The 17,730-nt window shown below is 36.4% G+C and overlaps 1 protein-coding gene across 1 annotated transcript; it reads right to left on the reverse strand.

Moving 5' to 3' along the window:
- Positions 1-714: 714 nt before the first annotated feature.
- Positions 715-7,021, reverse strand: LOC115986006 (serine/arginine repetitive matrix protein 1). The gene is made up of 15 exons (XM_031108879.1): positions 6,720-7,021; positions 6,433-6,522; positions 6,191-6,313; positions 5,752-5,919; positions 5,576-5,662; positions 5,305-5,435; positions 4,701-4,748; positions 4,556-4,612; positions 3,547-4,350; positions 3,033-3,218; positions 2,814-2,942; positions 2,494-2,694; positions 1,497-2,377; positions 1,085-1,156; positions 715-953 (listed from the first exon to the last, which is right to left on the reverse strand). The coding sequence occupies exons 1-13, from the start codon at positions 6,738-6,740 to the stop codon at positions 1,744-1,746; spliced, it is 2,679 nt and encodes an 892-aa protein (XP_030964739.1). The 5' UTR covers positions 6,741-7,021; the 3' UTR covers positions 715-953; positions 1,085-1,156; positions 1,497-1,743.
- Positions 7,022-17,730: the final 10,709 nt, after the last annotated feature.

Here is a 17,730-nt window from a genome sequence, read left to right on the forward strand (position 1 = left end):
AACTCTTCACATTTCATACTAGTCATGGTGTATGTCACTTCAGTGCAACCTCTTAATTCAGCAGCTTCCATGAGTGTCCAACATCTATTATAATTATAAGAGCATTCAGCAATTTCAAATTTTGATTTCTACATCATTCTTGCCCTCAAACTTTATTTATACTAAATTAGACCCTCGATCCATGGGACTGAAGAAGTTGCCAGAGAAATCATTGTTTCATAGTCATACAACCTAGAAGTTTCATGAGAATTGATTGAAGGTGGAGGAAAAGGCGAAATGGGAAACCTCAGTGTCTTAGGAGGTCTGCCAGTCCTCATTCTCTTTAACTTCCCCGCCAGCTCCTAACTAGCCCTCGCTTATCGCAACAACAATAAAGAGGTGAGAGCAAAGAAGACAAAGGGAGCGCAGGAGAAGTTTTTGGTTTGCGTTGAGGGGTGGGGGGGGGTTTAACAAGAATCCCACCAAAACCATTTTAAATCTTTGCCTACTTTAAGTAGGACCCTATTCTACCAACATCAAGTTCAAGAAGGCTAAACCTAGAAACTGCAGCCAAAAGCTCATGCATCATCTGTTTAGAACTGACACCAAGTAGATTTAAATAACTGAAGCTAACAGAGAAAGTAACTATCTATATAACCTACATAATGTGTATGCACCAAACTCTTATGTAAATACCAACCCAAAGTGAAGAGCATCTCCATGACACAAATATATAAGTACCCAAGCTTTACCTATCTGGATTAAAATGAAAAAGACAGGCCAGGGAAGCCTGAAAACAACTGCTCATAAAAATATGGTCGTATATTCTCATACAGAACTATTCATCATATATACATGCACAATGCCATCTCCATAAACTTTATAGCTGATATCAAGATCAGGACAGGATGATTCCAAGATCTATAGCACCATGAAGAAATTCAGAAAACAAGGCCCAAGGAGCAACTCACAAGCTGCCAACCATACAGAGGTTAAACCAAGATACAGTGAGAAAGAAGCTACTATATGGATACAAAGAGGATTCACCCATAATCACAAGGTTGTTCTTCTTAAAGAGCCCATAAAAGAATGAAAAAAAAGTCACCTGAATTGATGTTCAGAATGTGGATCTGCACATGTTCTGCTCAACCAAATCATCTGTTGACATTATTTTCATCTACCAATTGACCAGAAACCCAGTTTAGTATCAACTTCAAATTATTAAAAATAACAAGACCTTTAGGCTCATCTTTTGTCCTAACAACACAACAAGAGGATTGTGAACCCTATCTACATGGTTAGATTTCCCCTGCAAATTACTTCACTGAATCTAATAAAACATAAAATCTAAACAAACAAACACAAAACAAATTCCAGTCACAGCAATAAGATGCCTTACACCCAAATGACTGCAATTTTTTCATAGGTACAACCATATCCATATGACTACAATATCTTTCCTAACAAAACAATAAATAAATAAATAAATTCCCAGTTAAGGGAAGACAAATTATTACCAGAAAATCTAGCAGCATGTTCTGCATAAAGTTGCACTCAAGAGAATAGCTCATGAAATCCTCATTTATCCATTTCAGCTGCCAGCAGTAAACATAGAATACATCAAACAGTAACCAATATAAAACACACTTCCATTTAAAACATAAATTTCCTAGCAAACTTAACTAGATACTGCTCAACAGGAATCTAGAAAACAAAAATGCTTTAAGAAACAGAACAGCTTAGTGTTCCAAGGCAGCAACAATATCAGTGACTGATGCCCTTCTTTGCTTTAAGTGATTCAAGAGCCTTCTTTCGTAACTCAATCTCAAGCCTTTTCTGCTCTGATTGCATGTCTTCATCATCACTTGGATTAGACTCTCTCCTTGCAGTATGTTCACCATCAGAAGCATAAGAACCATCCCTATTCTTCATTTTCAGCTTCTCTGCACGCCGTTCTTCCTTTCTCCTACGCCGTTCCTCACGCCTTCGACGTTTTTCCTCCTTCCGCAGTTTTTTCTCTTCCTTCCTCCTCCTCTTAGCCTCCTTCCTATCATCTAGTTCAGAATCATAACTGTAATCATCATCTGAAGCCAACTCTTTCCTCTCAGATCTTTTATGCTTTCTCCTTTTCTTCTCTTCGGTTCTGTGCTTATCACTTTCCTCAGAACCAGAATCTGTTGAAGCCGTATGTTTATTATAATCAACTTTTCCAACCGAATCTAGTGCAGTTTCTGAAGGACGCCTATTGCTATCAACATTCTTCGAACGAGAGCGGATCTTCTCATCAGATATTTTACCTTCTCCAGTGTATGACAGATGCTGCCTATCACCTAGCAAAGAGTCCTTATATGATGTTGGTGACTTCTGTTTCCCAGGAGATTCAGGAGGAAACCCACTCCTAAAAGATTTCTCAGAGTCAGAAATGCTTCATAATATCAGAACCATGGGTTCATGCAGAAGTACTGGTGTCTAATTAGCAGGAGGACAAGATTCATTCAACAGAGAAAGATATACCTTTTTTTCTCCTCTTCTTTCTTTCTCAATTCCATTTTATCAGAACGAGTCTGGGATTCAGTAGCCCGACGATCTGCTAATCTTTCAGGAGAGCGCCCTTCCTTGTAATGAACCTTCATAGGTGAATCTTTCTGCTTGTTGACCGAAGATGAATGGATGGACCTTTTCTGTGAAGACTTGGATTTATTGTTCATATCATCCCTACAAAAGGAGCACCCTCAGCAAAATTAAACTAGCAAATCAAAGCATACCCCTGCAGTGAGACCAAAAAGACAACACAAAAACTGAGCAATCAGATAATGGTCAACTTCAAATTTAACCTGACATAATTAGGTTCGCCTGCCTCTTCACTACTTTCTATACTACCATGATGAGGTTTCCCTGCAGGACTGAAGCTGGCATCACGGGTCATTTGATTCCCTGTTTGCCTCACAGGACTCTGATATGGACTAAATGACATTTGCAACCAAAACGGTCAACATATATAAATCCAAGAGAATGATCAAAAGATTATACTAAAAAGCAGCTAAGATGAATACCTCCTATCTTCACTAGAAACCCTTTTTCTTGCCCGTGGTGGAGATTCTGAGAGAGTTGGAGACTTCCCAGGTGAAGACAATGAAACGGGCACTCTTTTGCGTGTATCACTCCGATCCCTAGAATCTCTTTGTGGTGACCTCAGAGAACTAGGAGATTTCTGTGCGAAAGACAATTTTTCATTCATCCTGTAACACAGATTTAACCAAAAAATAAATGTAAAAGCAGCCCAACATATTGAATCTACAAAATAAAAATATAACATCGATTGTGGCAAACACAAAGCTGATGACCCATTTGTAGTGCAATGGGAGGTTTTGGTGGTTTAGGCTTCACAATATCTTCTAGCTCTACAAACATAAATTCGTAACCCCTAACCCCTATTGAAGCTCCTTATACTTGCCACACACTTGAAACCCATGTATATAGAGAAACACCTCCCCCCCCCCCAAAAAAAATATATATATAAATAAATAAAAAGAGCTCATAGGAAACAAACAATCATGTTCTATGTACCTGATTCTTTCTTTCGGAGATCGCACAGGGCTCCTATGGTACTTAGTCGTGGTTGGAGATGGAGATGGAGATGGAGATGGAATGGAGATGGCTGAAGGGGATGGAGAACTTGATCGCCTACGTCCAAGAGTAGGTGGCCTACGCCGCACAGGTGATGGAGAGTCGTGTGGTGGAGTTGGAGATCTTCGATAACGCCTTCGTACAGGAGAAGGTGATCTTTGCATGGGAGAGGACGATCTGCTACGATTAGGTAAGGGTGATCTGTGTCTAATAGGTGAGTATGCTCTTCGCCGCACAAGTGAAGAGGATCTACGTCGAACAGGTGATGGTGTTCTACGTCGTTGCATAGGCGAAGGTGACCTTCGTCGCCGCATAGGGGAAGGTGATCTACGCCGCCGGATAGGGGAAGGTGACCTACGACGTCGGATAGGAGAAGGTGATCTACGCCGCCGGATAGGGGAAGGTGACCTACGACGTCGGATTGGAGAAGGTGACCTACGACGTCGTGGAGGAGAAGGTGACCTGCGGTGCCTCACTGGGAAAGGTGACCTACGACGAAAAGGCGAACGCAATCTTCGCCTCACTGGAGAGGGTGATCTACGATGTGATTGTGATCGCGATCTAGATCTAGATCTTCGCCTAGAATAAGTTGATCTCCGTCTTGGAGAGAGAGAATGCATAGGTGAATGCCTCCGACGAGGGGTCACAGATCGTCTTCGTGGGGAGCGATACACCCTTTCTGAAGAAATAGAGCGCCCTCGAGCTTCAGGTGATCTAGATACACTCCTTGACTTGTGTCTGTCACTAAAATAAGTATAAATCAAGTCAGACATTACATTTGAAAGAGGAAAAAGAAACATATTGATAAGAAGAAGAAAATAGCTTTACACATGCAACACCCATAGTTATTATTTATTAGAACAAGTGCAGAAAAACCAACAGGAATATTCTAGTCATAATATCTAAATAATCGAAAGACTCCCATTACTGACAGCAAAAAGAAGCTTACTCAGAATAACTTCTGGGATTAGAATGCGATCTGCTGATTGACCTAGATGGAGATCCTCTGCACAAGAAATCCCCAATGTAAATGGAATTTTCCTCCAAGCAAAAAAATTTGAAGAATGATAGCATATGATGGCGAGGAAAGATACCGAGGGGGTGAGGGGGAACGTTTGGCAGAATGGGGAGATCTAGAAACCCTGTAAGAAGTAAAATGTTATTTCCCTTTTCTTGTTTACATCTGAGCATGGCAGAAAAATGAGTGCCTACAGTAGCAATTTGGCAAACTTTAATATTCACAAAAACTTCTACAGCCCTCTATCGTGCATATAAAGAAGTAATAGATTAAAGGTATCAACATCAGTGTAACTGAAATCTCCCCCCTCCCTTCTTCAAAAAATAAAATAAAATAAAATAAATTGCTCAATATGAATGCTAGTAAAGAAAGCAGCATGCTAAAGTAAAATTAAGGAGCCAGCTGCAAGACAAATAGACAATAGAAGGAAAAGTGAATAGAAAATTTGAAGGAGAAGAGGGGACAAGAACAAAAATATGTATAGGCATATAATAAATACATACTAAATAGATTCACAAAATAACTTTAAAAATGTGTGACTGCATGCAGCAAGACCATGGAAATATATGGAGTATAATGACACGGTATAAAAAGACTAGCTGGAAAGGGAAAGGGAAAGGGACAGGGAAAAACCCATTCCAGAGGAAGAGCTAATGGTAAAATGTTGACCTATCCCTTACCTGTGCCTTCCTCTCACACCGTTGTTCCTCTTTTCAGCTTCTTTCCCATCCTCAGGATAGTCACTCGAAGCTCTATGCTTTAGGTTTGGCTCCAAAGCAGTGTTAGTTGCCCTCGTTTCAACCACGCCGTCCTACAGTAGTTTGAGGTAAAGGACATGAACCCAAATAATTGCAGAAGCTAGCTGAGTGCCATGAAAAACACAAACGAAAGTTAAAACCAAACACCCAGATCTAGACAATGCAACTCCAGCATGTAAAAGATAAGCAATACCATTTTCTTTGATCTCTCTTGCTCAAGTTCTCTACTTTCCTTCTCTTTCTTCTTCTCAATCTCATTTGCCATCCTATCTGCCTCCGCCTGCAACCACCCCATGGTAAAAATCCATCAAGAAAGAGACACTACATGAGCAAACCAAAAACATGTAAAGGTTGTAGAAATATTTATACCTTCTTCTTCTTAATTTCCTCTTCTTTGGCATCCAAAAACTGTTGAGGAACACCACTAGCAGTATTCTGCGCACTGAGAAGAAGTGCCCAAAGCTCTTTCATAAACTTCACAGTATTTTTCTCCATGAATCCAGTAAGTTGTATTTGAACCGTCTTTCCATTCACTTCCTGCATCCAAATAAACAAAACAGAGTTCAGACACTACTTATGAATAATGATAAACTTTAAGCTCGGTCAATAACCTGGTGTTATTGGGTCAAGTTATATCAATGTTTTCCATCTCTATACCAAGTCATATCATGTACAATTTATCAATGATTACAATATAAAATAAAATAGAATAACTTGAATCTTGCATTTGTGTTTAAAACTACACAAAAACTAAAAACTTGGAAACATGAAATTGCTAATTATATGACATCTAAAAACATTTAATCACCTTTTCTTCCAAAAGACTATAAATGAAGTTAATTAGAACTTCGTCTTCGAACCCAATAAGTTCTGTCACCCTATGCGCAACCCACGGTCTGATAACATCCATATTCACCTTCTTCATGTCCACCTATAACACAAACCACATTTCCTATGCATAAATTAAAACAACAACAACAACAATAACAAAAAAGCACGCAATAAACCCTTCATTTCAAGCCAATTTTTCCAAAGCTTAAGAAAACGAACCACATGCTCCAATTCAGGAGCGAACTTCTGCGATTTCAACAGCTTCGCTTGCTTGTTCGAGAACCGAGTGTCTTGGTCAGCCGACGTGCCCTAAAAATACACAATATTAGGGTTTCCGCATCCATGTACGCACATATACAAAGTATACATACATAAATTTATCTTTGTGCGAACCATGAGAATTACAAAATACGAAGATCTATGAGATATACATCGAATTAAGTTTGGATCTAAGATTAAAAGTTCGAATTAAACGCGAAAATTATGAATTTTCGTGTAGAACTTACCCGGAAGAAGCCGCCCGACATTTTCTAGGGTTTTTGAGGGACTGTTTGGCTGAGACGGTGGTGATTGTGGTGATTGTGGTGGAAGCAAGTTGGCGATGAAATAGAGAGCGATGAAGAGTGGGAGATTTGGACAAGGTGCTTAAATAGAGTTTTCGGCCATGAATGTGGACGAGCTTTTTTATCAGCGAGGTCTTGGAATTTGGGGAACACGAAAGGCTCTCTTTAATAAGCCTCAACGCTCGCGAAAGAGAATTCTGTTGGATTGTATGAAGCCAAACGAAATGAGAGAGAGAGAAAGAGAGAAAGGGAGAGCGCTAATCTGCCCTAATGATATATATCGGAATTACATACATACCCATTGTATACTATAATTACCTTTTTACCCTTTTTACTTTCTTTTTTTTGGCTTTTTATCAATAAATAAATAAGAAAAAAAAGGAGAATAACACCAACTAAGACTAGATTTGGTAAATAATTTCAAAAAAAAAAAAAAAAAAAACTAGATTTGATAAATGGTTTTCTTGATTTCTTTCCTAAAATAATCGAAGTGGCAATTGTATATGTAAAATCATCATCAATTAGTAATCATCTTGACCACTATGCATCATTGGTTCAATGGTTATTTCATAAGTATAAGTGTCTGTAAGGTGTGGGGGGTAAGGGTCAGGATTTAAGTCTTCAAAGAGAAAACTTCACACGCATATATATTTAAATTAAGCTAGAATATAATTTTTATCTTATATAAAAAAAATAAAAATAAAAAGTAACTATTTTGAATGATATGTTTAGCTACAGCTTATAAGCTCAACTTAAGGCCCTATCTTTAGGCCCTTTAACACCTCAGCTTAAGGCCTAATTTTTAGGCCCTCTAACATATTTTCTAGTAAGAGAAAAGAAGATCAGAGAAATTCAATTGAGCATGTGGCCAAGAAAGCTAAGGGAGAAACCCTATTGACTCACCCTCCTTAATCTTCAACGAAGATTGTCTCTAAGGATCAATGTCAAGTGAAGGATCAATGTCAAGTGAAGCATAAACCCAAAGCTGTCTTGATCAAGTCCTTGGTGAAAGCTAAGTTCAATAAGGATACTTCACAATTTACTCATATTTCAAATGAGTTTTCTAGTTCCCTTTTTGTCCAAATGGGCGAGGATGCAAGCCTTATCATGCCTCCATCTCTACCATTAGGCTATTCTCTTAAAAATATGCAAATTTGGCTCCTTATATCACATAGCTATTCTATGTTAATGATGTGCTTTTAGTCTGTGGGGCTAAACTTATGAGTTGCATTGATGAGATGTGAGGATGCTTATTGTGAATGGTCTAGTCAAGCAATCAACATAAAGTCAGGTCTCTCTTGCTTCCAAAAGAATTCCATGTACAATTTACTAGGTAAATCATAAATCATTGGGGAATCAAGCAATTACCAAGAACAGTAAGATATCTATGTGTGCATATATTTCTCACCAACTATAAAGCCAAAGATTTAGATTTTGTAAAAGAAAGACATAAAGCCATAACTAGTAGTTAGAAATGCAATTGTCTATCTAGGATAGGTCAAGCCACCTTGATCAAATCACTAGCCCAAGCATCCCTTACATATGCAACGTCAATTTGTAAGCCACCTAAAGGCTTGTGTGAAGATCTGGATGCACTAAATAGGAGATTCTGTTGGAAACTATGTCTTGAAGTGGTGAACAACCCTTATAAGTTAAAATGAGAGATTTTGTACCTCTCTCTAATATATACAATTTGGTATCTATTACCAAGAAGAGTAAGATATCTAAGTGTGCATCTATTTCTTGTCAACTATAAAGCCAGAGATTTTGATTTTGTTAAAGAAATACATAAAGCCATAATTAGCAATTGGAAATGCAATTGTCTATCTTGGATAGGTCAAGCCACCTTGATCAAATCACTAGCCTAAGCATCCTTTACATATGCAAAGTCAGTTTTTAAGCCTTCTAAAGGCTTATTGGAGATCTAGATGCACTAAATAGGAGATTTCGTTTGGAATTGTGTCTTAAAGTGGTGAACAACCCTTATGAGTTTAATGGAGAGATTTTGTACCTCTCTCTAATACATACAATTTGGTATCTAAATTGGATAAAGGAAAGTGAAAAGATGGTAGTTGTCAAAGTTTCATTCACTAGCTTTAACATCTAAAGATAGAGTTGTTACTAAACTGAAAGCCATATTCATATTCATGTCTAAATCCTAAAGTAAAGGGTCAATAAATATTATGAATGCTTTTTAGATAAATCAAAATACATTTGTGTTTTTTTATTAAATAAATCAATATCCAAATACTTTACATATTGCATAAAACTAAAAAAAAGTATATGTCATTCATTTATCCAATAGTAATTTTGCACTTAACATTTTAACAAGTACATGTGAAAGGGAACATTGATAATGAACAAACTTTGGCTATTGATTATACTCCAAAACTTAGCATTGAATTTGGTTATGAACGAGAGGTATATTACTTCAATAATGAGTATGAATGAAATTATTGATTCAGTATTCATATAGAATGGGTGTAGTGCCTTCAACAAAAGGTTATGTGTTACCCTCCAAATCGAGAGCTTAACAATGGAGCCGTCAGTTGCCACATATTTTATTAAAAAAGAAGCCTCTTGAAATACATATTTATTTAAGAATTTTAAAATTACATCATTGGATTAATGGAAAGACAATTACATAGTTTTGGTCTTAGTTGCATTCTAAGAAATAAGAAAAAAGTACATCGCTTTGACCTCATATACAATTTATGGAAAGCAACAATACTTTGTTTTCTAATTACAATATAGGAAAAAAAAAATATGATAAGGAATCGGTATACAAAACAAGATATAATTTTGGAGACTAGGTAAAGGAATGGGAATGCGTTAAGCACTCATCCCATCCAATTTGAAGACTTTGAGAGATGAATGGTCATATGATATGTACTATTCTTGTTGGAAATAAAACAAAATATTGATGGGCCTATTCTCACTTACTCTCACAAACTACTTAGTGTATAGAAGAAACTCACAAACTAAACAAAGGGAGAGAGAGTGGAGAGGGAAGAGTTATAACACTTTAAAGCTATGTATTCACTTCAACTCTTGCATAGAATTTGGTGGATGAATAGGTTTATATAGTACACCATCCAACCTCTAACTCCCACTACATTTCTTACATTCATAAATCCCACACATAACTTCAATAAACCTCCCACTACATTAACTTATGAAACTCACACTTATTTATGAAAGGTTAATTAAAAACAAGTTTAACTTCTAACATCCCCCCCCCCCCTTTAAACTTGTTTTCTTGATCACTCTAAGTAAGACTTGCAGTTTGTTGAAAGTGTCATACTTGAGTGGTTTAGTGAGTATATCTGCAACCTGATCATGTGACTTCACAGACTCAAGATGAACTTTCTTTCTTGTAATACATTCTCGAATAAAATGAAATCTCATGTCGATGTATTTGCTACAATCATGAAAGATTGGATTCTTTGCAAGAGCTAGTGCTGACTTATTGTCCACGAATATCTTTGTAGCTTCTTCTTGCAACATTTGCAACTTCTTCAATAAACTTCTAAGCCAAATTGCATGAAAAACACTAAAGGTAGCAGCAACATACTCAACTTCACAAGTGGAAAGCATCACAATTGGCTGCTTCTTGGATGTCCATGTAAATGCAATATCACCTATATAGAATACAAAACTAGTAGTATTATTTCTATCATTCGTATCTCCGGCCCAATCACTATCATTGCGGCCAACAAGTTTAAAATCTTTAGAGGATGAATTCAATAGTTCATAATCCAATGTATCTTTTAAATAGTGAAGAATTCTCTTGGCAATCTTCAAATGAGTCATCGTTGGTGCTTCCATGTAATGACTAACTAGTCCAACGCCAAAAAGAATGTATGGTCTTGTGTATGTTAGATACCTCAAGCTTCCAACCAAACTCTTGAAAAGTGTTAGATTAACCTTCTCTTCATTATCATGCTTTGACAACTTCACTCTATAAAGTTGTAATTTACAACTATGTTTTATGTTGGCTTTATTTCATGACAAAAAGTGTTGTAATTGTTTTAATTCTATTCTTTGTATTTTGTGGGATTTTATTGTATTGGGTTTAGTATTAAGTTGGTGAAAAATTGTGCATAAAATGAAGAATTAGTGGACTTCTTGAGGATATCTTTCACATAGCCTTCTTGGGAAATAAAAACCTCATCCTCCATCTGCTTCACTTCAATGCCCAGATAATAAACCATAAGTCCAATATCTATCATTTCAAATTCCTTAGTCATTGTTTTCTTGAAGTACTCAAACATACTTGGATTGTTGCTTGTAAAAATCAAATAATCTACATACAGACAAACAATTAAGATATCTTTATTTTATGCATCTTACAATAAAGCGCATGTTCATATGGGCATTTAGAAAACCCATTAATCTGGAAGTATTTGTCAATTCTACTATTCCAAGCTATTGGTGCCTGTTTCAGGCCATATATAGCTTTCTTCAACTTCAAAACCTTATCTTCTTGCCCTTTTACAACATAGCATATAGGTTACTCAACATAAAGTTCTTCCTCAAGGTTAAAGGTGTACGTGGGTCGGGTTAGGTTGGGTTAAAGAGATTTTTTGACCCAACCCACCATGGTGAGTTTAAAAAAATTCAACCTAACTCATCACATAAGTCCAACCCAACTTAACTCAACCCAACCCACGTGGGTCAGTTGAACTCATGGGTTGGGCAATTTTTTTTAGGCGTAAATGCACTTTTAGTCCCAACATTTTGACCCGATTTCTATTTTGATCCCTACATTTTATTTTTACTACTTTTAGTCCCTAAACCAATTAATGCGTGACATTTAAATTTTTACCGTCACCTAATTAACAGAAAATACTGACGTGGCTGACGGCACAGTAAAATAATAATTAAAAAAATATATTTTGGCATCAAAAAATTGCCATATAGCGTCTAAATTTTAAAAAAATTAATTTATTAATTTTAATTAAATGAAAAATTAAAAAAAAATACAGGAAGAACATGATGAAAACAAGAACTCCAATCCAAATCAAAGAACTCAAGAACACAAACCTAAACACAGAATTTTCTTTCCTAACCCGTGACTACCCTCAAATCACAACCACAAATCCACTGGAATCTGCCACAAAACCATCAACTATCCACCACAAATCCAAAACAGTAAACCCATCCACTACCCACACAAACCCATCGGAGCAAACTACCCCACCCAAATCTGATTAAAAAAAAAAACTCAGCTAGTCCAGGTGCCATTCCTTTTCGATTTGAGAATAAAACCCATCACCAAACTCCAATCTATGAATGAATCCCACCACCAAACTCCAATCTGTGCCACCACCAAAACCCACCACCAAACTCCAATCTCAACCACTGAAACCCACCACCAAACTTTAATCCAGCCATTGAAACCCACCACCAAACTTCAATCTAGCCACCAACCATTACCGATCCAGCCACCGAACAATCATGCAACCCATCACCGACCGACCCAAACTCTGATCTGTGCCATCACCAAAACTCCACCACAGACGCCAATCACCACAAACCCACACCCTCCACCACGCCGATCCACAAACTCAGACCTCCACCACGCCGATCCCCACAAACCCATGCCTTCCACCTCACCACAGCAAGTTGGCAACACCATATGCACAAAAACCCACCAAAAAAAAAATCCCAAAGAGAGAGACCCATTGATTTGAGAGAGGAGCTTGAGGCATATGGGTTTGAGTTTGAGCAAAATCAAGAGATAAAGAGAGTTCAAGAAGGCTAAGCACCAAGGTAGAGGGAGAAAGAAGAAAAAGAAGAAGAAAGAAAGAAGAAAAGGAAAGAATGGAGGTGGAGAAACTGAGAGACCAATCTAGGGAAGAAAAAGAAAAAGAAAGAAGAAAACAAAAAAGAAAAAGAAACCCACAAGCACCGTTGAGATAGGAGAGTTTCAAAGAGTTGTGATTTGGGATTGTGGTGTTTTGATCTGTATTGGGTTTGATTTTTTGTTTTTAATTTTTTTTCATTTAGTTAAGATTAATAAATTAAATTTTTTTAATTTAAATTATGATGTGACAATTTTTTTAATGCTAAAATAGATTTTCTAATTATTATTTTACTGTGCCGTTAGCCACGTCAGCATTTTCTGTTAGTTAGGTGATGGTAAGGACTTAAATGTCACACGTTAATTGGTTTAGGGACTAAAAGTAGTAAAAATAAAATATAGGGACCAAAATAGAAATCGGGTCAAAATGTAGAGACTAAAAGTGCATTTATGCTTTTTTTTTTTATTACAATTATTCTTAAATTAAGCAAAAAATATATATATATATCGCATTTGCTACCTGAGTTGATAAACAAAATATATATTAATATATGAACTAATATTCCAACTCAGTTATTCATTAATATTGACTTTTATATAGGATAGGAAGAGGAGATGGTTATTTTAAAAAATTTATTAATTATATAATATATATTAAATGATAGGCCAAAAACGAATCAACCCCTTATGTTAAATTAATTGATTAATTAGCCAAATTTGTTAATTAATTAAATTAACATGCAAGATGCGTGGTAGCAAAAATAAATTATCAATAAACTAAAGTATGCAGCGAAAATTAAATTGACATGGTAATTTGTTTACGAATGGAGAAAACCAACACGGCAAAAACTCCACCGAATGATTTTAAGGTCACCACTCCCAAGAATCCACTATTATCAAAACAAGCGATTACAAGTAAAGGAATTCTAGTACCTTATACCAACCTACAGTTGAACCTTTACCCCAATACCCAATTGGACTTGTTCTGTAGTGACAATCTCTTCTTGTAATGCACGGCTCCCAGTACGTGATTAACTAATTGCGCGGATCTCAGTACGCGACTTCAATCATCAATTAGAGAAGGTTATTGGTTGCAAAGTTCTTTAGTTCATCACACAATGAAGATCGAGAATCTCCTTGATTACAAAACCCTACGGTGCACAAACACAATAGTTTTTTCACAAGAAAGATGAACTATGACAAATTCTGTCTCTAGTCACAATTTGCTTGAACAAATTTTGCTCAACACTTGTGCAACTTGTGTTACCTTTGACGGTCCTTAAAATAATCATTTTATATGTCTAGAGTTGTGAGAAAAAAAAACCTAAACATACAATCACAAATTGAATGAAAAACAGTCCTGAAAAACTGAAATTCGTAAACCTTAACAAATCCCTATCTGTCGAGCTGCTGTCGAGTCACGGGTTGGAACAGCTTTTCAAGGCTTGATAGATTGCTAGCTGTCGAGCTTTAATGAACAACATTTTTCTCACTTGAATCTTGGACAGACTTGTATAGTTTTAACACTTGAACTTGAAATCTTGTTTCTTAAAGTATTAAACACATCCTAGATCCACCCAAATACAAGTAAAGTACATTTTGTCAAAGGATTAGCCAATTACATAAAATAGTGACATATGTTCCTAACAAGTGAATCACATATGTCCTAATATTAAATATATGGGTGGGTTAGGTCGGATTTAGTGAGTTTGGAATTTTATGACCCGAACCCAACCTGACTCGCTATCAAAAAAAAATTGCAACCCAACCTAACCCAACCTCCCAAGCCCTAAAAACCAACCCAACTTGGCGGGTTGGGTTGGGTTGGGTTGGGTTGGGTCAGTTTTAGTAGGTTGACTGCACACCCCTACTCAAGGTAGCCATTCAAAAATGCAGATTTTACATCCATTTGAAAAATTCTCCTTTGATTTCGAGATGTTAAGGAAATTATCAATTGTATAGTTTCCAAACAAGAAACTAGGACAAATGTTTCATCATAATCAATACCTTGCAATTGACTATAGCCTTTTATCACCAATCTTGCTTTGTATCTCTCTACCTCTCATTTTGCATTCTTTTTCAACTTGTACACCCGTTTTACTCTAATTGTCTTCTTTTCAGTTGGAAGAGTTGCAAGCTCCCATGTATCATTCTTCTTTAATGTCTTGATCTCTTCATCTATAGCATTTCTTCATTTTATTGTCTTGCACCACTTCTTCAAATCCTAGAGGTTCACAATCATAAAACAGACAAAAAAGTGTTACATCATCTATAATCTCTATTGAATCATAAAGATCTTGGAGACTTTTCATTTTTCTTGGTCTTTCACTAGAACTTCCTTCTAGTAATGATGATGATGATGGACTTTCACGAAAGGGAGATAATGCTACTGGTAATGGAGGTAGGGTGGCAAGCTCTTCGTGAACTTCATTCTTTTGCTCTTCCTCGTTAGATAGATGAAAGAAATCATACTTCTCTTTTTCTTGGGTGCTCCAATCTCATGTGCCTTCTTCATCAAATTCCACATCTCGACTAACAATGACTTTTCCAAAGCTCGGATTATAGAGCCTATAGCCCTTAGAGCTTGGATCATAGCCAATGGACATATAATTCTTGCTTTTATCATCTAACTTGGATCTCTCTTGATCTGGTACATGTGCATATGCAATGCTTCCAAACACACAAAGATGTGAAACTATAGGCTTCTTCTTACTCCAAGCTTGTTGTGGGGTTTTTCTTTGTACATTTCTTGTGGGGCAATGATTGGACAGATAGACTGCACAATCAATAGCTTCAACCCAAAGTTCTTTAGGCATTTTCTTGCTCGTCAATATGCTTCTGGTCATATTAAGAATTGAACGATTCTTTCTTTCTGGTACACCATTCTATTGTGGTGACCTTGGAACTGTTAGAAGGCAGCGAATCCCATTTGCTTTACAAAATTCTTTGAATTCATTTGATGTGAATTCACCTCCTCTATCAGATCTTGAGGCCTTAATTTCATGGCCACTTTGCTTTTCTACAAATGCCTTAAATTTATTAAATGCACCAAACATTTCAGATTTTTGTTTCAAAAAAATAAACTCATGTTTTTCTATTAAAATCGTCAATAAAAAGAAGAAAGTAGTTACTTTTACCAAGTGATGATGGCTTGATAGGTCCATACATATCAGTATGAACAAGTTGCAATGGCTTGGTTAGGATGCTCAATGAAAGGCAATCATCTCACCATATTTGTCTTTGCTAACAACTGCAGTCCTCCAAAGTTCAAGTGCCCAAATCTTAGATGTCAAAGAAAAGAAGAATTTGTAAAGCAAGCCTTCAGACATCTAATAACATCAGTTTGAATATTTAACAAGAACATTCTATTTCTTATCATTGGCATATTAGCTATCACATTATTTTGATGATCCCTTATTAAGTAACTACGATCTTTCAACTGAATATCATAGTCTTTCTCAAGGAGTTGTCCCATACTCAAAATATTACTTTTCATGCTTGGCACATAATATACATCAGAAACAAATTGATGATCTCCATTCTTTAAATGAATAAGAATTTTACCTATCGCCTTCTTTGAAATTTTGGATGAGTTAACAAAGGTAACATTTCTGACTACAGATTCATCAATCTTCATAAACGTCATTTTATTCCCACACATATGCTTGCTAGTACCAGTGTTAAGATACCATGCACCGTTTTCTTCTCTGTCTTCTCCTTTGTATGCCAACAACAAAGTCGGCTCTAGTTCTTCATTCTTATCTTCAACATAGTTAGCTTTCTCCTTAACAATGCTAGCGCCATTTTTACATTCGGAAGCATAATGCCCATATTTTTGACAATTATAACATTTAATATTTTATTTTTTGATACAAGATAGAATTTCTAGTCTAGCTTAATCTAAATGTATATGTGTGAAGCTCCCTCCTAGAAACTTGAACCCTGGTCCTTGCCCCACACACCCCACAAGCATTTATACTTGTGGAGTGATTACCACACCAAAGGTGCGCAGTGGTATAACATTTAATATTAGACTTATCATACATTTTTCTATATGGTCTTGAGAAACTTCCTCTTCCACAATATCTTGTGGATTGTGAACTTTGACCCCTCTCTTCATAATTGGGAGAGTTTTGATCATTCCTTCCTCTAGATGCTTTCCCTGTACCACGTCTGCATCCTCATCCTCTCTAACTACTTTCACACCACCTTTTCTCATTCAAGGTGAGCTTAGCTTGTAGGACTTGCTCCAAAGGCTCTTGCTTCTTCTTATTGAACCTTTCTTCATGGGCTTGTAATGATCCCATGAACTAGTCAATGGTCACTGGCTCCAAGTCTTTTGATTCCTCAATCACCACAACAATATAGTCAAACTTAGAAGTTAATGACCATAGGATTTTTTCTTACCACACGGACATTATCTAAGTTTTCACAATATCTCTTTAATTAATTTATAATTGCCAACACCCTTGAAAAATAATCTGAAATATATTCAAATTCTTTCATGTGCAAACTTTTCAGACTAGCCTCTTAATGTTTGGAGGTGAACTTTCTTCACTTTATCAACTCCCATTAGAAAGTTTTTAAGAATCTTCTATGCTTGCTTGGATGAAGTTGCATTTACAACTTTCTCAAACATGATTTCATCCAAACCTTGATAGATCAACGTAAAAGCTTGTTGATCTTTCTTTCGAGCCTTTTGCAAGGCTTCCTTTTGGTTTAGGGTCAAAAGTTCTTCATCTTGTGACTCCATAATCACCCACGCATCTTGGGATTTGAGCAACACTTTCATTTGGATAATCCAATTTTCAAAATTGTGTTTGGTAAGTCAAGGAAATTAGAATGATACCATCCCATTGGCAATAGCCATTCTCACTACGAACCAATTAACTCTGATACCATTTTGTTTGAAAATAAAACAAAATATTGATGGACCTGTTCTCACTTACTCTCACAAACACACACACACTACTTAGTGTATAGAAGAGACTCACACTCACAAATTAACCAAAGGGAGAGAGAGTGGAGAGGGAAGAGTTAGAACACTTTAAAACTATGTATTCACTTCAACTCTTGCATAAAATTTGACAGATGAATGAGTTTATATAGTACACCATTCAACCTCTAACTCCCATTACATTTATTTTT

The sequence above is a fragment of the Quercus lobata genome, chromosome 1, assembly GCF_001633185.2.
Source record: "Quercus lobata isolate SW786 chromosome 1, ValleyOak3.0 Primary Assembly, whole genome shotgun sequence".
NCBI classification, from domain to species: domain Eukaryota; kingdom Viridiplantae; phylum Streptophyta; class Magnoliopsida; order Fagales; family Fagaceae; genus Quercus; species Quercus lobata.